Source organism: Drosophila pseudoobscura, chromosome 4 (genome assembly GCF_009870125.1).
Source record: "Drosophila pseudoobscura strain MV-25-SWS-2005 chromosome 4, UCI_Dpse_MV25, whole genome shotgun sequence".
NCBI lineage: Eukaryota > Metazoa > Arthropoda > Insecta > Diptera > Drosophilidae > Drosophila > Drosophila pseudoobscura.
In genome coordinates this window covers 14,767,149-14,794,677 of record NC_046681.1, presented here as the reverse complement: position 1 = coordinate 14,794,677, position 27,529 = coordinate 14,767,149, and the positions used below count along the sequence as shown (strand labels likewise).

Genomic DNA, 27,529 nt, shown 5'->3' with positions numbered 1-27,529 from the left:
ATTTCATGCTCTTTGAAAACTTGTTAAAGTATGATAACCACAATGCAGGCCAGCACTACCCCCACTCCTCCATCTCCCTTCATCTACTTCCCCTAGAGTTCGCCGCAAATAATAATAAGCAAGTTGGATGCCATTCCAGAGACCGGGACTCGTTAACTTGCCTCCCAAAAGTTAAGAAATGCATAAAATTTGTTAACAAGCTAAAAAATAATGCAGGGGAAAAAATAGAATGCCTTGTTCATACCTATACCGGGGATGGGATGGGGATGGGGGTAGGCTGCCCCACAAGGCAGCCATTTTCTTAGCGGATATAACTAACAAGCGCGAAATTTTCTTTCTGATGCCCTTTTTTTTGGCCATAACTATTTTGCTAAGAACCTGGAGTTATACCATATTCGTTGCAAGAAAAATAATCATAAAATATTGAATTTTATTTTTGTATTTTTAAATTTGTAATTAAAAGATATGGAATAACTCTTAACCAATATCTGATCATAAAGGGTCGAATATATTTTTGATGTTTTTCTTTTCCTTCCTTTCCATTTTTATTTACAAAATTGCAGTAAGATTTTTATTTTTATTTATTTTTTTGAGTTTCTATAAGAGCTGAAAATCAGATATTAGTTCTTATTTCATAATTTCTGACCCAAAAACTATAGTTCTAACAATCTCTGCTTAAAACTAATTGAATTCGTATGTCGATCTGCAAAAAGATTTCATATTTCTTTCGATTTAGAAATCTCCGACAAATGTGAACTGAAGATTGAATGTTTATAACATTTGAAAGAGCATTCACAGTGGGTTCTTATCTCTGAAAATATTTTTGCTTCTTATTACTGTTCGCATTTGGGGGGTGGATGTGTATTGTTTGGGCCAAGAATGCATCAAGATTTGTGTTAAACTATGTTAAATGGTAATTTCAATGCAAAGTTTCGCTAATGAGAACTAGAAAAGACTGCAAAATAATGATGTTCTTCTGTAGAAAGTTGTAGCCTAACAATCGTTAAGAGCACTAAGTACTACCAAAAAATATATTCACATTCTCCCAAAACCTTGGCTGCTGTCGTCATATATTTTTAAATTGCATTTCAATTGGTTTTGTTTCGGTGGGTTTTGGTTTTTTCTTTTTTTTTGCTCTTTCCTTTCCGCTTTTATGGCAGTTGGCATATTTTTGCGGTTTCAGTTTTTTTCCTGCGACTTATTTGACCGCTAATTACATTTTAATGTAAATTAATGAATCCGTGCACTTAACTTGGCCACATTGTCCCTCTCTGTCTGGCTCTCTTGCTCTCTCTCTCTCTCTCTGTCACTCACACACTCTGTCTGGGGTCTCACAGCCTGTCAACTTGTCTGGCCGTCATCCTCCGCGCCAACACTCTGACTCATTGAGTTCCATGGAACCACAGCCACGTCCACAACATCGAGAAGTTGCCTCATTAGCCAGTCGCGTTGAAAGCCAGAAATCGGAGATTTTTCGGTTTCTTTTTTGGCCTGAACATTTTGATAAATGATTGAAATAAATGATGTTGGCTTTGGCTTTATGGCTTTATGGCCGAAATTAACAGAAACTCGAGAGTCTGTGACGTGAGGTTTTTGGCTTTCACGCAAATGGAGATCATCATGGATCAAATTTGAAGGCAGATCATGGGACGATGGGATGTAAATCTGAGGAAAGATCGAGAAAATTAGATACTTATTTTCTTTTTTCGATATTTCATTGGACTTCTCATGGGTTTAAGGAATCCAAAGGAACTGGGAAACATCTCTCTATTATATGATAGATAAAGATAAAGATAGAAGAAGATAGAAAAAGATGAAAGATAAAGAATTCAAATAGGGAGTCAACCACAGTATAAGTTAAGCATCTTAGCGTCCTCCCATCCATAATCTTAAAACACTCCAAGCTGCATCCATGCTTGAAAATTAGCCAAAACATGGACTGACTCTGACTCTACCCCAACCTGCAGAATTTCCAGCTCTTTAAACATCGCACCCACTCAACGCCACCATCGTCTCGGCTCGGCTCGGCTAATTTTGCAACACATTTTGATAAGCTGGAAGCTTCCTTTCCTCTTTTTTCCCCCTATATACTGTTTCCATATTAAAAATATTGTTTGCCTTTGCTCCAGCCCCAACTAAGGGATGTTGCATTATAATATATGAACACTCTCACGGCACACCTATTACTATACTCTTGTATGTGTGCGCCATTATGGAGGATGCGACGCCTGTTTTGTGTTTTTGCTTCACATGTGTGAAATTGCATGTAGGTACAGGAGGCGCAGGTGTGTGCCGTGTGGCGTATGGCGTGTGGCAAGGAGAATGATGCATTAGACACATCATAATTAAACGCGGCATGGCGCTCATCATCGTCACCCATCTCTCCGTCATTATTATCAACATTTTTTTCCATGATTATAATATGCCACTCGTGATGTTGCTTCTGGTTCTTGCAGCCAGCACCCGCGCCAATTAGGGAAATTGTGTGCTATTTCCAATTTGAAAATTTCAGCTCTTCTCGCTCTTCTTCTTCCGGCTTGTCTTTCCCCGACTCTGGGGGCTTAAGTGCCCCACCAACCAGCCAGCCAACCAAACAGCGAAAAAATATTAGAACTGCAAGAGAGGCGGAGCAAAATATCAAATACCCTTGCAGACACTTTCTTTCAAAAGCTTATATTCAAATATAAGTGTTCGTTTGTATATGTGGAAATTCAAATATAAAATATACATGACTTATTTCTTAAAATCTAAAAATCTATGATCCAACATTAATTCCCATTTACATATCTCTTTCTGGAATATACGAGTAAGCTAGAACTAAGAGATCAAATATATATATAAAATACTAGCTGGAAGGCCCCCTGGCCACTCGCTTCGGTCATGCTCCAAGCCCCGTCTCACTCGCCGGACGACCCAAAACTCTAAAATCCTGGTATTTGTGCAAACTTATACCGAGACTTCAAATTCCCTACAGTGAAGAGTATTAGAACTGAATAAAACAAAGGTAAAATCTGCGATTTGTTCACCGTTCAACTTCCAAGATCTCCCTCCTCTATGTGTGGGCTGTGGGCTTTGGGGGCTCTGTGTTGTCCATTAGCCAAAATGGAGCAGGCTATTTTTGATTTAATGAGTCATGGTCTAATGGATTTTGATGTTTCGCTAACTGTAATTAAACACTCGCTACCCCAAAAAAAATCAGACAACGAACAGTTTCTGTAGTTCCCTCAAGTCTCTGCTTTTGTTTCCATCCCATAAGGAAGTTGGACTCTCAAGTGCATATTTCGAAAGCTCTGAGAGCAGCAACAGAATGTTCAGCAGTCTCCAAAAAATAACTAACCAAAAACGATTTGGGGGTGCAAACTGAAAGTATAACAACGAAATAAATAAAAAAAAAACAGCGAAGTAAAATAAAATAAACAAACAAATGCCTCATTACATGCGAAATTAAATTTAAATGTTTGCTTAATGCGATTCCCAGAGTTGCCCAGGGTGGTCCCGGAGTAATACGGGGTACTCGGGGCTACTGGTACCCGGCAAAGGGCGGAAAAGGTACAAGCCCGAACCCAAACCCGAACCCGAGCAGCACCACCAACGCACATCAAATATAATTTCATTTTGAAGCCCAGGGCTAACCAAGGATGATGACGATGACGATGAGGAGATGACGGGTCGCCGACGCATGCTTAGAAAAATATTTCTGGTATTTTTCCTTTTTCTTCTTTCCTTTTCCATCCCATTTTTCCTGTCGTTTTTTGGCCTCTCGACTGAGTGGAGAAATTAGAATTTTTGCGTGTGTCTGCGGTCGCCGCATTTGGACGCCGACGGATGCCGCCATCGCTCCAGGCCGCATTTCCTGACACTCTCCCCCCCGCCCCGTGACACATAGCACCAAATTTAATATATATTTATGCAGGGTATAACCTCAAGGGTGAACAGGTTATATAAGGTTTGGCAATACGGAATAGATGGGATAAGATGGGGAGTTGAAAGAACAACGAATCTCAGCAACATTTATTCGAAAAGATTTCAAATTGCAGTGATCCCAAGTTTACATTTAAAAATATTTCAAAACAAGAATTCGAAAGATTTATCGCATAGATACTTAGATCTGGAGGAATAAGCATAGTATACAATTTAAAATAAGAAATTCTATAAATAGCTCTTAATATTTACGTATGAGTTTTTGAATTCGAAAGGTTTTATCTTAGATATCTCTCAATGCGTAAGAATATATTTTTTATTGAAATAGAAAGATCTGCTTAGATTTTTAGGTGTACCATGTATGTAGATGTAGAAGTACCATAATGGTTGGAAATTTCGCTGAATTATTAACTAATAGCTCTACTTAAGTGTACGTATATTTCCTGCATCTCTTGTCTACTCCGCTTAATAATGGGCATCTAAATGTCGACTCTTTTTTTGTGGGAACTAACTGGTAAATATATAAGGCCGGAGTCTGCCAGAGAGACAAAATCATAATAATTTCAATATTTTTGTTGCTGGTTGATGTTGATGCCGTTGCCTGCTGCTGTCAGCGGCAAACTGTCAACGCAGGGCGTTTATTTGACAGCCGCTGGGGATTAGAGGGGGTACGGAATGGGGCATGGGAAATGGGGGGCTGAGACTGATGAGGCAGAAGGTTGTTCGGAAGTTGGATGGCAGCGGGGTGGCACGCTCAATTAAAATATAATTTTTGTAGAATTATTAAAAAAATAAAACGTGAAAAAATAAAAGGAAAGAACGGGCATACCGAGGGCAGATCCTTTTTGGATCTGCATCCCAATACATTCACATGGCCATAAATTAAAAACTTAATAACGAGCGGGGCACAGGATTCAGCGCAAAAACCAGGACATGCCCAATACGTGTATCCTGCTCCTGCCTGCTCGATGTCCGCAGTCACATCACATACATATCTCTCTGTCTCCCTTCCTCTGTGTGTGCTTCTCGATGGGATGCGACTGCGGCAGCAATAAATCGCTAACAGCAAATAAATCAACGCGCATAAATTCCAATGTTCGCCGAGGATGCATGCCCCGACTTTATTTACGACATTGCGACAAAGACAGTAACGGCAAAATGCTGCCCCTGCCACACACCTCTACAACTCCTCTACATCTTTCCCTCTCCCTCAGTCTCCCATGCCCCTGACCCTACTGCACCTTCTAGAAATGAGCGGGACGAGGTCAAGCCAAGAGGGTGCCTTGTATCTATCTTTTCTTATGAAACAAAAATTTATTGAGATCAAAATACGCCCGATAGATATATAGATATGGATATAGATATAGCGGAACGCCCACTGTTGCAGGGCTCTGAAGCTTTCGGCTATAGGAAATCATTTTGTAGGAACAATTTTTATGGCACTTACAATAACATTAGTTACAACAGATCTATGAAGGTATGACATTCTTTGGACCATTTTGTGGATTGGTAGCTAATTTTTTTGAGAATTACTGCAACTACAGATATGTCGTCTAAAAACGGCCTATACAATACAACAAAAATTTGTTTAAATGTCATAGTTGAAGAAACATTAAAAAAGGAACTTTAGAACTTTAGCTTTGGGTCGGTAAATCTTCAGGTTTGTTCGTTCCATAGACCCGAAAGGTTGTACAATTTTCTTATGATTTCATTGGGTTTTGTGCATATCAGCTCCAAAAATGCCGAGTGACAAAGCCATCAAATCTCAGTTTCGGAATTGAAAAAAAAAAGGTTTTTGGGTATATTACATATTTGAAGTACGACTCACCCAGCCCAATTTTTTGTATATCATGACGAACGAAACATCTCAAACAGAAATCAAAAAGAACATCCCCAAAACTCATTAATACAAAAATCAAGTGATTCTTCGAGTTCCAAGACGTTTTCATAAATTGCCAACTATCTACTCGACAAAACACTTTTTAAATTAAATTAAATTTGTATAGTTGTTCCCAAAAATAGGTATAGGACCTAACAATTATAATGTGCCAGCCAAGGTCCTGTCAGGGCACTGCGGATTTCGGATTCCCATTCAGCCGGCCAGTGGCAAAGCCAATGAACACGAAAAAGGTTGACCTCAGTGTCGGGGCAATATGTCCTGCCTGGAAAAATGTCAGGCTAACGCTGTCCGTGGTTAACCGGAGAGGCAGTCAGTTGCCAAGGGTTAAAAGGGTTAACCCCAAAAGCTAAAACAAAACGCAAAAAGGCGAAAACCTCTAAAAAATGTGAGTTGGCAGGAAAGGGGCAGCAGGAGTCAACGACGGCAAGGACGAGTACGAGTATATTTGGCGCATTAAAACAAAGGGATGTGCCGTGTGCTAGGCAAATAGACAAAGGCCGTGCCTGTGGACACATGCGAGGCGCCAAATCAAGCCTTGATTTATAGCCCAGTCAAAGGATTGCCAAAGGAACAGGACCGACGACACACACACAACCGGAGAAAAAACTAACATTAGCACCCTTGTAAATGTGTAAAACCGCCAGGGAAACAACAAATCAAAGGGGACTACTCATAGGAATGTGATTTCCATCCAGGAACCCATAAGAAACTCCGGGCATCTATTAGTTGCGCCACTCGGCCAAGGTTTCACCTTTCCAGTGAAACTTCTGGGTGATAATTTATTTATTTGGGATTATTTATTGCGCATACATCATAATTTTTGAGACTCTCTGGCTATATATTTTATTCCTTAAGCAGGCTCCAGGCGGCCAGCATCCAGCAGGAAAGAATTATAACTTTCAACAATGAAGGATGCGCAATAAATTAAAAATTCCAAACTTAAAAACGTAACAATAAATACATGGCAGGCACGGGGACGGGGTGGCCCTACCGGCAATCGCCAGGAACAGGACATGCAGTTGATTTATTTCTATTCTATGGAAAATCAAACAGCGGAGAGGAGCCGCAGCAGGAGTCGCACATCCCAAAATCCCTGCCATACCCGCGAATACGTCTCAAAGAAACGGAAGTATTTATTTCATAATCGTTATGATGTAATGAAGAAAACGTCGAGATTGCTGCAAGATTGGACGGGACTTCTGTAAAAATCATGTACATGGTGTTATTATATACAAATCAATGAAATATTGATCAAATATATTTATATTGTGTGCAAATTTCATTCCAGCTATGATTTTACTATATTTTCATATATTTCAGGTTAAAAAATGCATTTTTAAATTATTCTAGGATCATTAAGTGATTATATCATACTTAAAGATATGTATATATTTTGTGGTATTTTGGTACAAAATATTTATTTATCTTATTTTTTTGTTTGTTTTTTTTTAAGTAAAGTAAACCCTCAATAAAATAAATGAAAATTTAAAGAAAAATAACATTTTATTGAAGAAAAAACATTATTTTCCTATTATTTATCTATAAGATACTGAAAAATTCAATTGAGAAATTTAATGCTTGAATCAATCTGAACAAATATTTTTCATTGTTATTACGAGATATTTAAATTTTGTATTCTAAAATAATTTTGAAAGAAAAAATCATGTAATTTTGAATACACTCATAAGAATAAATACTCATCCTGGAGTACGAAATTGCACTCATCTGTGCAACTCCCTAGTCGACTCTCAGTGTGAATGATTTAAAGGAACGGCGCAAAAAAAGGAAGAATAGGAAGAAACCGAAACACATCCTCAACATCAAAATACGTGGCGCATATTAAATTCTTATAAAATCGGCATTCGCTGAGGGATGCTCTCGTCTCTGGCATGTGGATCGCAAAGGGGAGAGAGAGTGGAAGGTAGCACTATAGCTCTATAGATAGACTAGGGCGCTATTGTTGTAAGTTTGAGGCATTTTTATGGTGTCGTGTCTCTACCTCCGTTAGATATGAGCTCCTGCTGCGATATTAAAAACTTGTTGCTAATAAAAAAGATTCGGATACGCTTGTCGATGTCCCAGATGATGATGATGATCCTAATGCAGTGGCAGTTGATGATGATGACATCAATGACATTTGTTGCGGTTCAATAAATTCGCAAACGCTTGGAAAAACGTGGATATATACTCGTACTCTTCCGTTTGCCGTATACAATATGTATGAAAAGCATTATGTGTGTGCGGATTTTTATAGACCCTAAGTAGGCTTGGGCCTCACTGCGCATTTAATTGTTCTGCGGAGGAAGGATGGCAGTCAGCCAGTCAGCCAGTGGCAATTGTCAAAGCGAAACGCTTTCCCATTCATCGACACATCGTTGGGTTCGTTCGGGGTATCCCCGGGTGTTGTTTAGCTGTCGGATAATCTGCTGCATGTTGCCGTTGATTAAAATGACACACACACACACGCCGACACACAGACAGACAGATACCCACACTTGTCCGCAATTTACCGCTCCGAATAGGTCGGATGGGGTCGCCTGGTGGGGGGCCGGGCCTCCGGTCGATTGTCTATAAGCCGACTGCAGTTCGTTCCCTCCTGTATTTCTGTATCTGAAGTGCCAAAAAGCACACGTTGCCCCTTTTTTTGTCGTATTTGTCGTCGTTGTATTATTGAGTTGTCGAGTGCGCGTTTTAGTGAGAGGATTTATGCTCGATGGCTCGATATTTGTTTAGCCGCTTAGTTTTACCATTCGTCCATTGTTTTTTGCCGGCTGCCCTTTTTTGAATATTCTTGTTCTATCTCTGTTGTGTTCCCGTTTGAACTCCGTGCTGGGTCTAAGCTGATTTTTCGGGATCATAAAGAGACGACAAATGGGTGAAAAAATGTAAATATTTCATCGCAGATTTGCATACCTTTTTCGATTGACTGTTCAATCAATTATGAAATTATGAAAACTCCACATGAACGAACAGTTAACACGTTATTATGGTAATTGCAGTACCACACTCGCATGCCCGAAAAATCCAATCCGAAAATAAACAGCAGCAGGGAGTCCGTTCAAATGGAATGGCATCCAGGCATTGTCTTACCCATTCGGCAGGAGGGGGTGCTTTCTTTTTTGTTCTGCCTGAGCCACGCCCACACACAGACACACACATGGGAATACGACTGAGTCGTAGGATTTTCAACACCCAACCTTATTATGGTCTGGGTCTGGCCCTCGATGCTAAAATTACTTAATCAAAGTTGGATTATCTGCAGCTCAGGAAGTAAACAGTGCGAGTGGCAGAAAAGAGTGGGTTGGGGTGTTGGTTTCCTTTGAATTAAAAGCGCCAACTCGACCGAAAGTCGGCAAAGCAAAAGTTTGACAGTGCGGCAAAGGCAACAGCAACCGGCAACAGCAACAGCAACAGCATGGGGCACTTGGCACACATATGCGCCACTGTCCTTCCATGCCGAGCTGCAGCTGAAACTAAATTAAATTCCATGTCTAATACTCGCACAAGGATTAGGACCAAACAACGCCTGAGCCGCTCGATTGGGCCTGGGCCTGGGCCTGAGCCTGGCCCCCGCCACTCGCCCCGCCTCGCCTCATTGCCTAAGACGGGTAATATTAAATAATTTTTCCCATCTACCAAAAACGAGAGCCTGCTCAGAGGACACACACATATGGCATGAATTCGCTCGCTCATTGTTTTGCATCGCAGTGGCAGAGTGGCATGGAGGGCTGTCCCAACCAGGAGCAGCCACAGATTAAAGTCTCCCGTGGCGAACTTAATAATAAAAGCCCAGGACCAAAGTCCTGCAATGGAAGATCCTTATACGAGTATGTATGATGATGGCACACAAGTATTTTGTAGGTAGATGCCACGAGGGGCATTGGGCGCAAATCTTTTTTCGAGTGCTAGACATTAGCAGCATTAGAACAGCAGCAGCAGCCATGAGCAGCTATCGCATACAGATATCGTTTATATATGTAGACACACAAGAGCTATAGATATACATGCCAGCCATAGCTTAAAGCTCACAAAAAAAAATGTAAGCGACCAGGAAGCGAATGACGGGGTTGGGGTCGGGGTCACCAAAATAGCCAGAAGGACTTATGTCGTCTAAGTCATGGATAGGAGCAGGGGATTTAAGGCGTGGGCTGCAGTAAATGTATCCGCATTGTAAGCTGTAAATATGTTAAGCAGTTCCAGCATATAATCTTCTATTTTTCTCTATTTATTATTAGCACGTTCAAAAAAATTTATCTATCATGTTTTACACAGCCATTGGCATCGGGGTTCAACTAAACTGGCTCCTTTCGGATGATGAATGTACGGATTTGCATGGGGTTCAGGGTCACACTGAACTCGGAGGCCTCATGAGACTTGTTCGCCGACAAGGGCTTGTGTTGCGACATGAAAAACTCGGCTTTTCGGGGCATAGGGCCGGCTCCATAATGATGGAATTTCATACGTTTCATCTCTTCCAAAGGCAGGTTGCCATCCAAGGTGGCTTCGCGGATCTCGCTACCGCCCAAGCTATCGAATATCGAGCGAATATTGAAGCTAACTACCTTTCCTTCGATGCGATCCAGAAAATTCTCCAAGCGCAAGAGGATCTCGTCATCGGTGAAGGGTTCAAGGGTAAGCAGATGCACCGATTGGGGCAAGTCATTAAAGTCGGGTAATAGCTTGGGTACAGCGTTGCTAATTGCGTTCTTGGATTTGCTGAAGAACTTCCAGAAGGGCAAATGAATCTCTTTCTCAGCCTGACGCTCAGCGATAGTATTTTCTTTGGCCCCTGCATTGAGAATGAGAAACAGTTTTCCCCTTGCAATAAGACCATCACCGAACTGCTCTTCGTTTAAGGCTTCTGCAGCACCGGAGCCATCGCTGAAATAGCTTCGGCGATGGAGCATAATCTCTAATCGTCCATCATTCATACTCGATCCTCCCTGAGAGCGATCATTCAGTAGGACCAGTCGCTTGGCATTATCCTGCAGGGCAATGCGGGATGTGACTGGATAATAGTTACCACTCGCAGGTTGCTTCTCCAAGTCGGGACTGAAGTCTTCGCGCTTGTCTCTTTCTCGCCTAATCATCTCGCGACCATTGGAATCGGTATAGAAGACGCCATCTGATGAGATTCCACTATCGAAAATAGTAATGATCTCTCTACCAAACCCTGGGATAGGACCGATCAGCCATTCAAACTCCACACGATTGACTCCTTCATAAATCCGAATGACCTGGGAGATGTAATCGTCCACCTGCTGATGAATCTCCTTTACCAAATCCCCATCGTATACTGCGAACTCAATATCGTCTGACAGCACATCCATGGGTTCATCTTCACGGAAAATATAGTGGCACGATCGTGTAGTCTTGAACACTCCAAAGTTCTGCTCAATCTCCTCAACGACACCGTTCATCTGAATGGTCTTTAAGCGACCAGTATAATTGTCGATCACCAGTTTAATCTGGGATGTCTGGACCACAGTTTCCGAATCAACATCGGATTGAGTCTCGTCCTTTCTCAATCTATTGTGCAGGACGATTTTCTTGCTCTCAGTCTTCTCTATCTTTTTGATGAAGTAGCTGGCAATCTTGTTCACGGAGGCCTTGAACACAAGCTCGTGCTGAGTGTTGTTCTCGCGGTATTTCAACGCCAGTACGGGCTGGGCCACTGGGACAACTTCAGAGGCAACCACGCGTCCCTTCTCATCCGTCACTTGGTAGCTCTCCTCCCTCACGGGCACCCGCACATACTGGGAGGAGGTGTGGGCCAATGGGTTGAACAGGGTCACGACCACGTTGTCGGCACTGTCCTTGGTGAAAGCGCACTCACTGATGTTCAGTTGCAGGCAGCTCTCAAACTCCCCCTCTGGAAGGTTGGTCAGGACTCGCAGGGCATCCCGGGCATTGCTGGCTCCTCCGATAATGCCATCGTACAGCAGGCGATCGTAGTCGTTGGACACCTCCTGCTTCTCCGTTCCAGTGATGGCATCGTGGTGCTGCATCACACCCATTATCTGGCGGAGGTAGTCCAGATCCTTCTTTTGCTGGTCGCTCGAGAGCCCGGCGAAGACACTGAGTTGCTTCACGGTCTGCAGCATGTGATTACCGTCGCGCTCGAAGCGTTTCTGGGTGGGTCGGGAGGTGTAGTATCCTGTCCAGAAGCTGTCCGCCTCATGTGAGTGGGGCAGGAAGTCCTGCGTCTTGTTGGGCCATGTTTCCAGAGTCTGATGCAAGGACTGCAGATAGCAGCTTGGGGTTGAGTAGAAGACATTGTACCTGAACTGGAGACTGTTGACATATCTATGTGGACGGAAAAGTAAGATACCGGTTCGAGATTGAGGCTGATCATAGCTCACTTAATCAGTTTGTCCATATTTTTATAGTTCTTATGGGCATTTTCATAATGAAAATCATCACCCATTGGAACCATGATGTGATAGGAGCGGTAGTGCGTTTCCAGGCCCTCTAAATATTTGGTGAATTCATTAACCCTGTCCCCTACATTGTTGTCGTAGCTCGTTCCATCAACAATGGGGTCGTCATTGCAAAGCAAATCAAAGCAAAAGCCAGGAGGGGCCGAGTAGTGGTTGTATAGCATTCCGGTGAAGAGTTCCATTTCATCGAGGGACTCGCTGGCATTCCAAATCATTTCCAGGCCCAAGTTATCTGCCCGTTTGCTCTTATCCCTGTGATCCATGCGAGCAAAGAACTGTCCGTCGAATCCCATTTGAGCAAACATCGAGGCCTGCTCCCGGGAGTGGCCAAAGGCATCGATCTGCCAGCCAACATGGGGACGTGCGCAAATACCGAATGCCTCATCAAGGAACCTAAAGATCAGTATATAAAGCCATGGAAGTCCCATGCGGACAACTCGGTTACGACTTACTTCAATCCCACTGTGAACTGATCGATCACACTCTGATAGTTGACTGCCGCCTCATCGTTCATGGTCCAAGCTCCGCCAGTGAATACCAGACGACCTTCGTTGACCAATCGGTTGACCACCTGCTTCATTGACTCCGTCTGTTCCTGCCACCATTTGGCAAAGAACGCGGTCTCCACTTGAATAAAGCGACGCGTGGGATTCTCCAAAAGTGCATCGATGACTGTGTCGAGGATGTACTGGACTCTGGCATGCTGGATGTTGTTCTTGTGGCCATAGTAGTACTGATCCACCGTCTTGAGCCAGCCTACATCATCGTGGGAGTGAGGCACCAAGTGAACGTTGACCATGAAGGGTTTTGTTTCAGGACAAGACTGCAAGCCGAGGAATCACTAGTTTAAACTAACACGTTTAAAAGTATCTGTAATTACCTCATAGCCACAGACAGCTTCAGTTGTGTCGAATGCCAACCATACTAAAAATATAATTATGCCGTAAAAATATTTCATTGCGGTGTGTTTTCGATGGGTGGGAGTCGAGTCCATGACTGATTTCTCCCCTCGTTTAAGCTGTCTTTTTATAAAGAATTGATAAGCAATGAGTACTAGAGTATATTTTGAATTGGAATCAATTAAGCGATAGCCATATTCATAGCCCACCATAATCAATATGTTATCAATTTCACCGTGCGGTTAATCTGGGATTTGAAGAGGTATTGCAATTCTTATCAAAACCACTTGAAGGTTTTAAATGGATTTTAATTGATGAATGCCACTTACGATTAAAGAAAACTTTTATGAATTTGTACTACTTGAAGTACCAGGGCAATCAGGGATCTTATCGCTAGGAAAGTGAAAGCCACATATATTAATTATACCTGGTACTCGATGTGTTTGGGGGTATTTTATTTCTGCGGAGGCTCCAATAATATATTGTAGAAGTAACAAAAATTATAAGCTCATATATACATATATAATATGAGCTTCGGGTACTCGTTAGCCGTTCTCTCTCGTTACTTTCTTTTAATAATGAAAGTTCGAATTTGCATTGGGTGTAGCGTGACACTAAACTCCGATCCTTCCTGGTGTTTATCCGCCTCCAGGGGGTTGTACACGGCTTTAGAGTACTCGACAGCCGTTGGTGGTAAAACGCCAGATGCTTTTGCGGGGAACTTGAATCGCTTCATCTCGCTCAGTGGTAGGTTGCCATCCAAGGTGGTCTCGCGGATCTCTTCACCGCCCAAGCTATCGAAGATCTGCCGAATGTTGAAGCTAACCACATTACCCTCCGTGTGGTCTACAAAGTTCTCCACCCGCAGCAGAATTTCATCATCGTTGAAAGGCTCCAGGGTGAGAAGATGCACTGTCTCAGGGAAGTCATTAAAGTCGGGTATCGATTGAGGCATAGCATTTCTGCTTTCACTGCTGTCCTTGCTGAAGAACTTATAGAAGGGCAGGTGAATCTCCTTCTCTGCCAGACGCTCAGTCCGAGAATTTTTTTCTTTGATTGAGCTGAGGACTAGGAATAATTTACCTCGGGCAATCAGACCCTTGCCATACTGCTCTTCATTGAGAGCTTCGCCAACGCCGCCGCCATCATTGAACATCAGACGGCGATGTAACAGCATTTCCAGCTGTCCGTTCTGCAGGCTGGCCCCGCCCTGCGAACGATCGTTGAGCAGGACCAACCGTTTCTCATTGTCCTGCAGTGCAAGGCGGGAGGTGACTGGATAAAAGTTTCCGCTGATCGGTTGACGGCTCAAGTCTGAGGTAAAGTCCTCCCGCTTGTCCTTCTCTCGCCGCATCAACTCACGGCCATTGGAGTCCGTGTAGAAGACACCATTCGATGAAATTTCACTGCGGAAGTTTGTGACAATCTCCATGCCCACGTTGTCTACAATGGGAATGGGTCCCACCATCCATTCGAACTCCACACGGTTGACACCCTCATAAATGCGAATGACCTGGGAGATCCACTCGTTCATCTGCTGATGGACTTCCTTGACCAAATCCCCTTCGTACACTGTAAACTCAACATTATCTTGCACTACTTCAATGTCCCCATCTTGACGGAATGTGTAAGCACATGAAGCGCGGGTCTTGTACACCCCAAAGTTCTGTTCAATATTCTCCGATACTCCATTCATCTCAACAGTCCTCAAGCGGCCCGATTTGTTGTCTATCACCAATTTGATGAGCTGTGGAATTATGGTTAAGATTTGCAGGTACGATCTAAAACTATCTGAGAGCTACTGAAGCTTACCGAATTTTGAACTACAGTATCGGAATCCTCTGCATGCGGTTCAACCTTCTTTATCGTGTGAGCCTTCTTTGGATTGTCGATCTTCTTGATGTAGTAGCTGGCGATCTTATTCGCGGTGGCCTTGAAAAGCAGCTCATGTTGGGTATCATTGGCACGGTGCTCCATTGCCAAGACCTGCCAGGGAACTGGCACAATTTCTGAAGCAACTCCATTTCCATTCTCATCATTGACTTCGTAGTTATCTTCTTTCACGGGTATTCGGACATACTGCGTGGAGTTGTGGGCCAATGGATTGTACAGCGTCACCACTACGTTGTCAGCACTATCCTTGGTAAAGGCGCACTCACTGATGTTCAAAAGTAGGCAACTTTCAAACTCTCCGTTGGGAAGGTTGGTCAGAAGCCTCAAAGCATCGCGGGCACTGTTGCCAGCTCCGACAATGGCATCGTACATCAATCGATCGTAGTCGTCCGATACGGCTTGTCGTTCGGTACCAGTAATGGCATCGTGGTGCTGCATCACTCCCATTATCTGGCGGAGGTAGTCCAGGTCCTTGTTCTGTTGATCGCTCGAGAGTTTAGCAAAAACACTGAGCTGCTTGACTGTCTGTAGCAAGTGGTTGCCATCGCGCTCGAAGCGTTTCTGGGTGGGTCGGGAGGTGTAGAAACCGGTCCAGAAGCTGTTCGGCTCATGGGCATAGGGAAAGAAGTCCTGGGTTTTGTTAGGCCACGTCTGCAGGCTCTGATGGAGAGCGTTGAGATAGCAGCTCGGGGTTGAGTAGAAGATGTTGTACTTGCTACCGTGTGCCTGGCGCTCGTTTATATACCTTGTTGAAATTCCAAATGATACGCACTTAGGGAACATTTATGGGTAAAATACTCAGGCAGCACTTACTTGATCAGCTTGTCCATGTTCTTGAAATTAACCTTGGCATCCTCGTACTGGAAATCACCACCCATTGGGATCATGATGTGATTCGCTTGATAGTGCTTTGAGACAGTTGCCGCATAGCTAATAAAATCATCCACCCTGGACTCCACGTTGTTATCGTAGCTCTTGCCATCGATAATCGGGTCATCGTTGCACAGGACATCAAAGCAAAAGCCGGGTGTATCCGAGTAGAAATTGTATAGCATACCCGTGAAGAGCTTCACTTCACTCAAGGACTCGCTGGCATCCCAAATCATTTCCATTGACAGATTCTCCAGCCGAGTGTCCTTATCGTTGTGATCCATGCGGGAGAAGAACTGTCCGTCGTAGCCCATCTGGGCAAATATCGCCGCCTGTTCGCGAGAATGGCCGAAAGTATCGATTTGCCAGCCAACGCGAGGACGAGCACAAGCACCGAATGTCTCGTTGAGGAACCTATCAAACAAATGAATGTCTTATGATGAAAATCTCATAGAGTTAACCTACTTCAATCCCACTGTAAACTGATCGATCACACCCTGGTAGTTTACAGCCGCCTCATCGTTCATGCTCCAGGCTCCACCCGTGAACTCAAAGCGTCCTTCGTTGACCAATTTTGTGACAATTCGTCGCGTGGTCTCCGACTGTTCCCTCCACCACTTGGCAAAGAAGTAGGTCTCCACCTGAATGAAGCGACGCTTCGGGTCGCTGATGAGCTCCATCACAACCGTATCCAATATGTATTGGACGCCAGCATGGTGGATATTATTCTTGAAGCCATAATACGACTGATCCACCGTCTTAAGCCAGCCGACATCGTCGTGGGAGTGTGGCACCAAGTGAACGTTGACCATGTTCGACTTTGTTTCGGGACATGACTGCAGCAAATAACTTTAAAATCAAGCTCTGCGTTTTCTCGCGAGTGTTTACTAACCTCATAGCCACAGACAGCTTCGGATTGCTGCGGTTGGATCACCAAAAATGAAACCAAGAGGAGAACAAAGCCCAGACGTATCATATTGGCAGGAATTTAAAGCAAATTGAAGCAAGAACTGACTTTCTTTTAGCTGAACATGCTGTTTTATAGGCACAGGTATGACTTGATAAGGAATGCACACGAATGATAAGAAATAATATGCTCGTACATTAGATCACTGTGATAAGCTAATTCTAAGAACAAGAGAATTATTGCTGTGCAAGACTCGACAAGTCGACACTCGTTACATCGAAGACAACTTAGCTGCACAAGACAATGCTTCCTTTTTGAACATACTTACATTTCCATGAATACAAAACACCCTTCTATTTCATGGGTACCATAAATACGGTAGTATTGGAATTTACTGATAAACTCTCTCGAGTGTTTACTTTTGCATGACTCCCTGGATGATGTACTTCACTTTTATACGATCTAAAAATATGTTGATTATTCAGTTTGTATCAATCATTTAATGGGAGCAGTACTCGTAACTTCTGTTTTACTGAGAACTATATTTTTAATCAATGCTTATCGAGTATTTTAATGGGGCGAAGTGCGGATAAGAGTTTGTTTATGGGAATGCATTACCAGTAGTACCTACAAATACAAAAAAAATACAATAAAAAATATAACAGATTTTTTCTGACAAGACGAAAGTCTCACAATTGTTTAAGCGATAGAAATTTTATTAATGCTCAATTAAACGTAAATTAAGTCTTCAACCTCTTCAACATAAGATATAAACGATATAGAGTTATCATTACTTCTGACAAAGTTCATGCGACAAAACCGTTCCGGTTTTATAGAAAACGAACCAAAAATGGGAGATAAATTCCAATATTTTTAAGTTCCTTAAAAAATCTTATTATCATGATTTTTAGTTCTTTTAAGTTTCTTTCATTTCAGTTTTTTATTCTAATTTATTTCTTCTTGATTATAAAAGTACGAATTTGCATTGGGTGCAGGGTAACACTGAACTCCGAAGCTTCTAGAGAACTATCGGCAGCCAGGGGCTTGTGCGCCGCGGTGTAGTACTCGGCCTCTGTTGATATCGCTCCGGATCCTTCCGCATGGAACTTGAATCGCTTCATCTCGCTCAGTGGCAGGTTGCCATCCAAGGTCGTTTCGCGGATCTCCACACCACCCAAGCTATCGAAGATCGGCCGAATGTTGAAGCTAACTACCTTGCCTTCGATGTGATCCAGGAAGTTCTCCACACGCAGAAGGATCTCGTTATCGGTGAAGGGCTCAAGGGTGAGCAGATGAACCGACGGTGGGAAGTCATCGAAGCTGGGCACCGCCTTGGCGATAGCGCTCTGGGTCTGGCTCTGACTGCTGGCCTTGCTGAAGAAAACGGAGAAAGGAAGGAGGATCTCCTTCTCGGCCACACGCTCCACTTTGGTCGATTCCTCCACAGAGTTGAGGATCAGGTAGACTTTTCCGCGTGCAATGAGGGGTTTGTCGTACTTCTGCTCGTTCAGGGCCTCTCCCACTCCATATCCATCATCACGAATAAGACGACGATGGAGCATGAGCTCCAACTGTCCGTCCTTCATGCTAGTTCCTCCCTGTGCACGATCGTTGAGCAGTGCAATGCGCTTGTTGCTGTCCTGCAAGGCAATGCGGGATACGACTGGATAGTAATTTCCACTGGTGGGCTGCCTCGACAAATCGGGAGTGAAATCTTCGCGCTTGTCCTTTTCTCGTCTAATCATCTCGCGGCCATTGGAGTCTGTGTAGAAGACGCCATTCGAGGAGATTTCGCTGTAGAAAAGTGTCACAATTTCCCTGCCAGTGTCCTCGTCCGTTGGAATAGGCCCGATGAGCCACTCGAACTCCACACGGTTGACACCTTCGTAGATGCGAATGACCTGGGAGATCCATTCGTTGAACTGCTGGTGGACTTCCTTGACCAAAGTTCCATCGTAAACCGTAAACTCCACATCTGTAGTCAAGAATTGCATCTCGGTAGACTCTACTTCACGGAACACGTATGCACCAGAAGCAGAAGTTTCATACACTCCAAATTTCTGCTCAATATCCTCAACGACCCCATTCATTTCAACGCTCTTCAAGCGACCCGTATTATTGTCGATCACCAGCTTGATCTGGGATGTCTGCACCACAGTTTCGGAATCATCATCGGCGTGGGTCTCGACCTTCTTCATCGAATTCACCTGCTTGAATCGCTTGGGCACCTCCAAGTTCTTTTCGGTTTCCTTCACAGACTTTTTATCAGACTTGGGCAGGACAATTTCCTTGTTTTCTCTCGTCTCGATCTTCTTAATGAAGTAGCTGGCGATCTTGTTCACGGAGGCCTTGAAGACAAGTTCGTGCTGAGTGTTGTTCTCGCGGTATTCCAGAGCCAGGACCTGCCAGGCCACCGGGACAACTTCAGAGGCCACCACGCGTCCCTTCTCATCGGTCACCTGGTAGCTCTCCTTCTTCACTGGCACTCGCACATACTGGGAGGAGGTGTGGGCCAATGGGTTGAACAGGGTCACGACCACATTGTCGGCACTGTCCTTGGTGAAGGCGCACTCACTGATGTTCAGTTGCAGGCAGCTCTCAAACTCCCCCTCTGGAAGGTTGGTCAGGACTCGTAGGGCATCCCGGGCATTGCTGGCTCCTCCGATAATGCCATCGTACAGCAGGCGATCGTAGTCGTTGGACACCTCCTGCTTCTCCGTTCCAGTGATGGCATCGTGGTGCTGCATCACACCCATTATCTGGCGGAGGTAGTCCAGGTCCTCCTTCTGCTGCTCGCTCGAGAGCCCGGCGAAGACACTGAGCTGCTTGGCGGTCTGCAGCATGTGATTGCCGTCGCGCTCGAAGCGTTTCTGGGTGGGTCGGGAGGTGTAGTAACCTGTCCAGAAGCTGTTGGAGTCACTGGCATAGGGGAAGAAGTCGAGAGTTTTGTTGGGGTACGACTGTAGACCTTGATGAACAGAGTTCAGGTAGCAGCCGGGTGTCGAGTAAAATATATTGTAATGGGATCCAGTAGCCTGGCGTGCGTTGACATATCTAAAAAGTTAAATCGGGAATTTAGCAGATTACTATTAATCAAGTAGACAGACTTTTCTTACTTGATCAACTTGTCCATATTCTTGAAGTTGACCTCAGCATCTTCGTACTGGAAGTCACCTCCCATGGGTATCATGATGTGGGTCGTGCGGAAGTTTGCCGCGACCTTAGCCGCAAAGGCGATGAAATCGTCCACCCTGGACTTTACGTTGTTATCGTAACTGTCTCCGTCGATAATTGGATCGTCATTGCAGTGCACATCGAAGCAGAAGCCGGGAGTGTCCCAGTAGTGGTTGTAGAGCAGACCAGTGAAGAGCTTAACTTCACTCAAGGATTCGCTGGCATCCCAAACCATTTCCAGTGCGAGGTCAACCATGCGCCTGAACTTATCGCTGTGATCCATGCGAGAAAAGAACTCTCCATCGTATCCCATTTGTGCGTACAATGAGGCCTGCTCGCGACTGTGACCGAAAGGATCGATCTGCCAGCCAACGCGAGGACGTGCGCAAATACCGAACGTCTCATCAAGAAACCTAAAGATATCAGTCCATATAGCTACGTAAGTCCCACGACTACATCTCTGTTGCAACTTACTTTAATCCCACTGTGAACTGATCGATCACACTCTGATAGTTAACTGCCGCCTCATCGTTCATGCTCCAGGCGCCGTTGGTGAACTGCAGACGACCTTCGTTGACCAATTTCTTGACTACCTGCTTGTGGGTCTCCTTCTGTTGCTCCCACCATTTGGCAAAGAAAGAGGTCTCCACCTGGATGAAGCGACGTTTGGGATCCTTGATAAGCTCTGTGATGACTGTGTCGATGATGTACTGGACACCAGCATGCTGGATGTTGTTCTTGTGGCCATAGTAGTACTGATCCACCGTCTTGAGCCAACCGACATCGTCGTGGGAGTGTGGTACCAAGTGAATGTTGACCATGTTGGGTTTTGTTTCGGGACAAGACTATAGTAGATGGAACGATGGTTGATGGTTATTTCAGTCCATGGAAAATATCAGAGCTCGCATCACCTCATAGCCACAGACAGCTTCAGTTGGTTTTGTGTCGATGATCAACAGTACGACAAAAAGAAAAATGCCGCCGAGATACTTCATTGCAACTCCTTTAAAAATTTAAAATGTGTGACTATACAAATATAAGAACTTTATACGACTCCAACAAATAGGTGGCTCGAGCTTGAGTCCACAACTAATTTTCAATCAAGTGTAAGTTGCCTTTTTATATGGGGAACACAACACAACATAGCTGTTTTCCCTGGCTATGAGTTGATAAGAAATGAGCACTTGACCGTATCTTGGATTAGTGAAAGTGAAGTGATGCTTAAAAACCAATTAAGTAGGTGCATTTGAAAGATAGCCCCTGGTTTGGTTGGTAATACGTTTCGAACGTCATGTTGTACATTGTAGGTAATCGAATCTCTCCATTCTCGACATATGGCAGTCCTAATCATCTTGCACTAATACGTTTATCTTAATTGGGTGCCATATTTAACAATCTGTCTGTATTTGCTTCTGTTTTTGAGGGATATGGCACTCCTTATCGAACGTTCATATTCGATTAGTTAAAATGATTTTAATTGTTGATTGCATGTATAAACATTTTTAGTTTTTATTAATTTGTACGGGAAATAATCAATTACCTCATTGGCATCAAACCACATCGATTGTTTGTTTTGTATTGTTTATTAATCCTTCCTAGTCCACAAGTGCCTACAAAAATTAAATATACTTGGTATAGTTTTTTTCATAAATATTGGTATGATCATTAGTTCCAATTAAGACTTACTAATTATTTAATAAAATCTTTATATTAAACATGTTTTTGTGTTGAATTTAGTTTAAATTTGTTTATTTATTTAATTATATACTTTTCTAATTATCCTTAATTATTTAATTGGATTTAGATTATTTAAATTTTTAGTTATATATTTATTTGTTTTAATATTTGTTTTTATTTTTTATGAATTGTTTTCTATTTCCTAGAAACTAGAAACCGAAAGCCACTCGAAGTTCATGTGGTATAGAGCTTAGCCCCTAACCGAGGAGTGGAGTCCATAAGCCACGAACAAAGCACTTATTCCGACCCTGTTCTCGCACAGCAACAAAGCACTTGAGGGCCTGTTTTGGCGGTCATTTGGAAGAGAGTCGAGTGGCTTGGCTCAATTTTAGGGAGTTATCATAAATAGGAGTGGTGTATTATACACTTATTCGATTGATGTTTGCATAAATGTAGGCATACTATTGAAAAGTATTCGAAAAGTAATTGAAAAGTAACCTTATCTGTGTCATCAAGTCCATCCGCTTAGCCTAAGCATTCATATCTGTTATGCACGACAAAACAAAGTCTTTTAATCCTCTGTTTGAGCCGCGCATGTGGCTTTAATAGTCAATAGGTGATAAGCTGCGGTGTACTTATCCTAGAGAGATAGAACGAGGGGGAACGTTGTGAGTTGCTGCGGAGACCGCAACTCTACATGTATACCCGATACTTAGTCAGTATGGCTCTCCTCCGGCAGACGCCGCTAATATTAAAAGACACGACAAAGAGTGCGTGCGAGAGAGCCAGAAAATCAGCCTGAGCGTGACGTTGGGCGCTGCATAGCCACTGCAAATTGATTTGTTCATTTTGGCTATAAATATGATCTGATCTGATCCAGATCAGCAATCTGATAGATAGTGACCATATCTATGATTATGCGTTTATAGTTTTCTCGAATCTGCAATATTGTTGATGCAACAGATTTTCGTCCTTTGTGGGTGCGGAAGGGGGTTTTATAGTGAGATCTAACAGAAGTGTGGATACCAAATTTGGTTACTCTGGCCCTAATAGTTTCTGAGATTTGTGGGTGCTCCAGATTTTCGTCCTTTGCGGGGGCAGAAGGGGGTGTGGCCAAATTTTGACACGAAACGGTCAAGGTCCGATATCTAAGGAGTGTGGATCGAAAATTTGGTTGCTCTAGCTTTTATAGTCTCTGAGATCTAGGCGCTAATGCCACAGATTTTCGTTCTTTGTGGGGGCGGAAGTGGGCGGGGCGTAGTTTTGAAATATTCTTGTAGCAGTGACATATCACAGAAGTCTGGATCCAAAACTTCGTGGCTCTAGCTCTTGTAGTCTTTGAGCACTAGGCGCTAATAGGGACGGAAAGACGGACAGACAGACAGGGCTCAATCGACTCGGCAATTTATGCTGATCAAGAATATATATACTTTATGGGGTCGGAAACGATTCCTTCTGGACGTTACACATATCCACTTTTACCACAAATCTAATATACCAAAATACTCATTTTGAGTATCGGGTATAAAAAAAGAGAGGCATGGCTGTTCAGTGGGTAGTCGATAAAGAGACGAAGATTTATTAAATATTCCTTCTATGCCGCTTTCTGTGTATTTCCAAGAATCGTTTCTAAACTCCAAACTGTTTATACATTTCTTTTTCTATGAAAAAACTGACATCTCAGAAAATACAAACATTAGATGATAAAAGTCATTGAAGTTTGTTCAGTATTCCTTATCTTAAATGAAACAAAAGCACTTCCAAATTATAAAAATATAAAAATTATAAAATTATAAAAAAAGCTGTATTTAAAAGTCCTTTTAATACAAACTATATTTGTTCTTAATAAACAAAAATTAAAAATGAATTAATGTATATAATTTATGGGAATTATGAGTGTATGCATGAGTAAATTATCAGACAAATTTAAGTGAAAACACTTTCTTTTTGCAATATATTGGTACACAATTTTTAATTTAAGTATAGATATTAACATAAAGTTCCCAAAGTTTTTTCTGGGTGTACGGATCCTAAATATTTATCACAATAAAAAAATTTGTTGTTTGAATAACGTTGTTCTAGCGACAATAGCCAGCAAATGTTCTGCAGTTCAGAGCAGTGTTTGCACTTAATTACTTTCTTCTCGAAATATATGTTTTTAAATATTGAATTTATATATTTTATTATATATTTATTATACTGCATGATGGGGAACTATGAATTACTTCTTCTTGATGATGAAAGTGCGAATTTGCATTGGGTGCAGGGTGACACTGAAGTCAGAGGCTTCCTGAGAGTCGACAGCAGCCAGAGGCGTGTGGGCCGTCGTGAAGTATTCGACCTCTGCGGGGCTGTGGCCAGAGGCATCGTGGTGGAACTTGAATCGCCTCATTTCGCTCAGTGGCAGGTTGCCATCCAAGGTGGTCTCGCGGATCTCCACACCACCCAATGTCTCAAAGATATGACGAATGTTGAAGCTAACAACATTACCCTCGGTGTGGTCTAGGAAGTTCTCCACGCGCAGCAGGATCTCGTCATCGGTGAAGGGCTCAAGAGTGAGCAGATGCACCGACTGCGGGAAGTCATCGAAGCTGGGCACCGCCTTGGCGATAGCGCTCTGGGTCTGGCTCTGACTGCTGGCCTTGCTGAAGAAAACGGAGAAAGGAAGGAGGATCTCCTTCTCGGCCACACGCTCCACTTTGGTCGATTCCTCCACAGAGTTGAGGATCAGGTAGACTTTTCCGCGTGCAATGAGGGGTTTTTCGTACTTCTGCTCGTTCAGGGCCTCTCCCACTCCATATCCATCATCACGAATAAGACGACGATGGAGCATGAGCTCCAACTGTCCGTCTTTCATGCTAGTTCCTCCCTGTGCACGATCGTTGAGCAGTGCAATGCGCTTGTTGCTATCCTGCAAGGCAATGCGGGATACGACTGGATAATAATTTCCACTAATAGGTTGCCTGCCTAGATCAGGGTTGAAGTCCTCACGCTTGTCCTTTGTACGCTTGATCAGCTCGCGCCCATTGGAGTCTGTATAGAAGACGCCATTCGAGGAGATTCCACTATCGAAGATGGTGACGATTTCCCTAGCAGTATCTTCGTCAGTTGGAATTGGCCCGATGAGCCACTCGAACTCCACACGGTTGACACCCTCGTAGATGCGAATGACCTGGGAGATCCATTCATTGAACTGTTGGTGGACTTCCTTGACCAAAGATCCGTCGTAGACCGTGAACTCCACCTTGTCTTCCAAGAATTTCAGGTCAACGTCTTCCTTTTGACGAAAGACATAAGCTCCAGATTCAAATGTTTCATAAATGGCGAAATTCTGGTCAACAGATTCGGAGACGCCGTTCATCTCAACGGTCTTCAAGCGACCTGTATTGCTGTCGATCACCAGCTTGATCTGGGATGTCTGCACCACAGTTTCGGAATCATCATCGGCGTGGGTCTCGACCTTCTTCATCGAATGCACCTTCTTGAATCGCTTGGGCACCTCCAAGTTCTTTTCGGTTTCCTTCACAGACTTTTTAGCAGACTTGGGCAGGACAATTTCCTTGTTTTCTCTAGTCTCGACCTTCTTAATGAAGTAGCTGGCGATCTTGTTCACGGAGGCCTTGAAGACAAGTTCGTGCTGAGTGTTGTTATCGCGGTATTCCAGAGCCAGGACCTGCCAGGCCACCGGGACAACTTCAGAGGCCACCACGCGTCCCTTCTCATCGGTCACCTGGTAGCTCTCCTTCTTCACTGGCACTCGCACATACTGGGAGGAGGTGTGGGCCAATGGGTTGAACAGGGTCACGACCACGTTGTCGGCACTGTCCTTGGTGAATGCGCACTCACTGATGTTGAGCTGCAGGCAGCTCTCAAACTCCCCCTCAGGAAGGTTGGTCAGGACTCGCAGGGCATCCCGGGCATTGCTGGCTCCTCCGATAATGCCATCGTACAGCAGACGATCGTAGTCGTTGGACACGGCCTGCTTCTCCGTTCCAGTGATGGCATCGTGGTGCTGCATCACACCCATTATCTGGCGGAGGTAGTCCAGGTCCTCCTTCTGCTGCTCGCTCGAGAGCCCGGCGAAGACACTGAGCTGCTTGGCGGTCTGCAGCATGTGATTGCCGTCGCGCTCGAAGCGTTTCTGGGTGGGTCGGGAGGTGAAGTATCCTGTCCAGAAGCTGTTGGAGTCACTGGCATATGGGAAGAAGTCGTCGGTTTTGTTGGGCCAAGTCTGTAGTCCCTCGTGCAGGGAGTTCAGGTAGCAAGCCGGGGTTGAGTAGAACAGATTGTATGTGGAGCCGTCCGCCTGGCGTGCGTTGACATACCTAGTTTGGAGAACAATGAATGGTGTCGGGACTAAAGGTCAAATTAGTGTGCTCCGCTTACTTGATCAGCTTGTCCATGTTCTTGAAGTTAACCTGGGCATCTTCGTACTGGAAATCATCACCCATGGGGATCATGATGTGATTGGAGCGGTAGTACTTGGCCACATTCGAAACATAGCTCAGGAAGTCGTCCACTCGCGATTTGACATTGTTGTCGTAGCTCTTGGAGTCGATGATGGGATCGTCTCCGCAGTGCACATCAAAGCAGTAGCCGGGCGGAGCCGAGTAGTGACGGTAGAGCAGGCCAGTGAAGATCTCATCGTTGCTCAGCGACTCGCTGGCATCCCAAATCATTTCCATTGCCAGGTTATCCAATCGATTATTCTTATCTCTGTGATCCATGCGCGCGAAGAACTCTCCATCATATCCCATTTGAGCGAAAATCGAGGCCTGCTCACGGGAATGACCAAAGGGATCGATCTGCCAGCCAATGCGGGGACGGGCACAGGCGCCGAAGGTCTCATCCAACCACCTAAAATATATCTTTAAATGGGCTTCCCTCTCGTCTGATATCCACTTACTTCAAACCCAAGGAGAACTGATCGATCACACTCTGATAGTTGACTGCTGCCTCATCGTTCATGCTCCAGGCTCCACCCGTAAACTCAAAGCGTCCTTCGTTGACCAATTTCTTGACCACCAACTTGGTAGTCTCTGGCTGTTCCTGCCACCATTTGGCAAAGAAAGAGGTCTCCACCTGTATGAAGCGACGATCGGGGTTCTTGATCAGCTCAGAGATGACTGTGTCGATGATGTACTGAACACCCGCGTGCTGGATATTACTCTTGTGGCCATAGTAGTACTGATCGACCGTCTTGAGCCAGCCAACATCGTCATGGGAGTGTGGCACCATGTGAATGTTGATCATGTTGGACTTTGTTTTGGGACATGACTGAAACCAAAGTTAGGGGAATCTTTAGTGGAGGGTTTTCTTCCTACTTTAAATGTAACAAAACTGGTACAATGTTTCACTTTCGTCTAAACTCTTTTATTTTTTGTATATTTTTTTCCGTTTACCTCATAGCCACAGGCAGCCTCAGATTGTCTCACGTTGAGAGCCAGCAGGGCGGCGGCCAAAAGCACAAGGCCGCTGAGGTAGCGCATGGCGTAGAACTTTCTATTTTTTCGAGCTTACACGTGTGCCGTTTCGAATCGAGCACAGAACTAACTTTCATTCGAAATTTCGAGCTTCTTTTATAAGCGTCCGTCTTGGTGCGACTTGATAAGCAATCCAACTATCGCTTAGAGGCTTAGAGCGAATTGATTCCGCTGAAAAGCTCCATAAACCCCACTAGCGATAACCAATAGCTTAGGGAAATACGGAATACTTTCATTACCGAAGTTCAAGTTTCGAAAACCATATCGTTGATTGGGTTCTAATCTGTGATTGGCAATCGATTAGTAAAATGTGTTTTTATGAATTTGTACCAAGGCATTGGAGGTAATCCTCATCCAGATTAGGG

General features: G+C 43.9%; 4 protein-coding genes across 4 annotated transcripts; all 4 read right to left on the bottom strand.

Annotated features, from left to right (window-relative positions):
* Positions 1 to 10,015: 10,015 nt before the first annotated feature.
* LOC6902371 (lysosomal alpha-mannosidase-like) lies at positions 10,016 to 13,290 on the bottom strand. Its single transcript, XM_002133281.3, has 4 exons — positions 13,142 to 13,290; positions 12,714 to 13,084; positions 12,184 to 12,654; positions 10,016 to 12,127 (listed from the first exon to the last, which is right to left on the bottom strand). The coding sequence occupies exons 1-4, from the start codon at positions 13,253 to 13,255 to the stop codon at positions 10,114 to 10,116; spliced, it is 2,970 nt and encodes a 989-aa protein (XP_002133317.3). The 5' UTR covers positions 13,256 to 13,290; the 3' UTR covers positions 10,016 to 10,113.
* A 282-nt stretch (positions 13,291 to 13,572) lies between these two features.
* Positions 13,573 to 16,938, bottom strand: LManIV (Lysosomal alpha-mannosidase IV). Its single transcript, XM_002133280.3, has 5 exons — positions 16,816 to 16,938; positions 16,389 to 16,759; positions 15,867 to 16,337; positions 14,973 to 15,798; positions 13,573 to 14,907 (listed from the first exon to the last, which is right to left on the bottom strand). Exons 1-5 carry the CDS (start codon positions 16,897 to 16,899, stop codon positions 13,723 to 13,725), a joined length of 2,937 nt encoding a protein of 978 aa, XP_002133316.2. The 5' UTR covers positions 16,900 to 16,938; the 3' UTR covers positions 13,573 to 13,722.
* Positions 16,939 to 17,744: 806 nt separating this feature from the next.
* On the bottom strand, positions 17,745 to 21,057 carry LManV (Lysosomal alpha-mannosidase V). The gene is made up of 4 exons (XM_002133279.3): positions 20,916 to 21,057; positions 20,479 to 20,849; positions 19,947 to 20,417; positions 17,745 to 19,884 (listed from the first exon to the last, which is right to left on the bottom strand). Exons 1-4 carry the CDS (start codon positions 20,997 to 20,999, stop codon positions 17,781 to 17,783), a joined length of 3,030 nt encoding a protein of 1,009 aa, XP_002133315.2. The 5' UTR covers positions 21,000 to 21,057; the 3' UTR covers positions 17,745 to 17,780.
* A 2,779-nt stretch (positions 21,058 to 23,836) lies between these two features.
* Positions 23,837 to 27,243, bottom strand: LManVI (Lysosomal alpha-mannosidase VI). The gene is made up of 4 exons (XM_015181466.2): positions 27,084 to 27,243; positions 26,588 to 26,958; positions 26,068 to 26,538; positions 23,837 to 26,006 (listed from the first exon to the last, which is right to left on the bottom strand). Exons 1-4 carry the CDS (start codon positions 27,168 to 27,170, stop codon positions 23,903 to 23,905), a joined length of 3,033 nt encoding a protein of 1,010 aa, XP_015036952.2. The 5' UTR covers positions 27,171 to 27,243; the 3' UTR covers positions 23,837 to 23,902.
* Between the last annotated feature and the right edge of the window lie 286 nt (positions 27,244 to 27,529).

Bases quoted from the DNA above. Each gene is read 5' to 3' on its own strand.
- LOC6902371 (XM_002133281.3), bottom strand. From the start codon at position 13,255: ATGGACTCGACTCCCACCCATCGAAAACACACCGCAATGAAATATTTT. The intron at 13,085-13,141 runs GTAATTACAGAT...CTCGGCTTGCAG, and splicing joins AAGCTGTCTGTGGCTATGAG to TCTTGTCCTGAAACAAAACC. The intron at 12,655-12,713 runs GTAAGTCGTAAC...ACTGATCTTTAG, and splicing joins CAGTTCACAGTGGGATTGAA to GTTCCTTGATGAGGCATTCG.
- LManV (XM_002133279.3), bottom strand. From the start codon at position 20,999: ATGAAGTATCTCGGCGGCATTTTTCTTTTTGTCGTACTGTTGATCATC. The intron at 20,850-20,915 runs GTGATGCGAGCT...CATCTACTATAG, and splicing joins AAGCTGTCTGTGGCTATGAG to TCTTGTCCCGAAACAAAACC. The intron at 20,418-20,478 runs GTAAGTTGCAAC...TGATATCTTTAG, and splicing joins CAGTTCACAGTGGGATTAAA to GTTTCTTGATGAGACGTTCG.
- LManIV (XM_002133280.3), bottom strand. From the start codon at position 16,899: ATGATACGTCTGGGCTTTGTTCTCCTCTTGGTTTCATTTTTGGTGATC. The intron at 16,338-16,388 runs GTAGGTTAACTC...TTTGTTTGATAG, and splicing joins CAGTTTACAGTGGGATTGAA to GTTCCTCAACGAGACATTCG. The intron at 14,908-14,972 runs GTAAGCTTCAGT...ATAATTCCACAG, and splicing joins ATACTGTAGTTCAAAATTCG to CTCATCAAATTGGTGATAGA.
- LManVI (XM_015181466.2), bottom strand. From the start codon at position 27,170: ATGCGCTACCTCAGCGGCCTTGTGCTTTTGGCCGCCGCCCTGCTGGCT. The intron at 26,959-27,083 runs GTAAACGGAAAA...CTTTGGTTTCAG, and splicing joins AGGCTGCCTGTGGCTATGAG to TCATGTCCCAAAACAAAGTC. The intron at 26,007-26,067 runs GTAAGCGGAGCA...TCTCCAAACTAG, and splicing joins AACATGGACAAGCTGATCAA to GTATGTCAACGCACGCCAGG.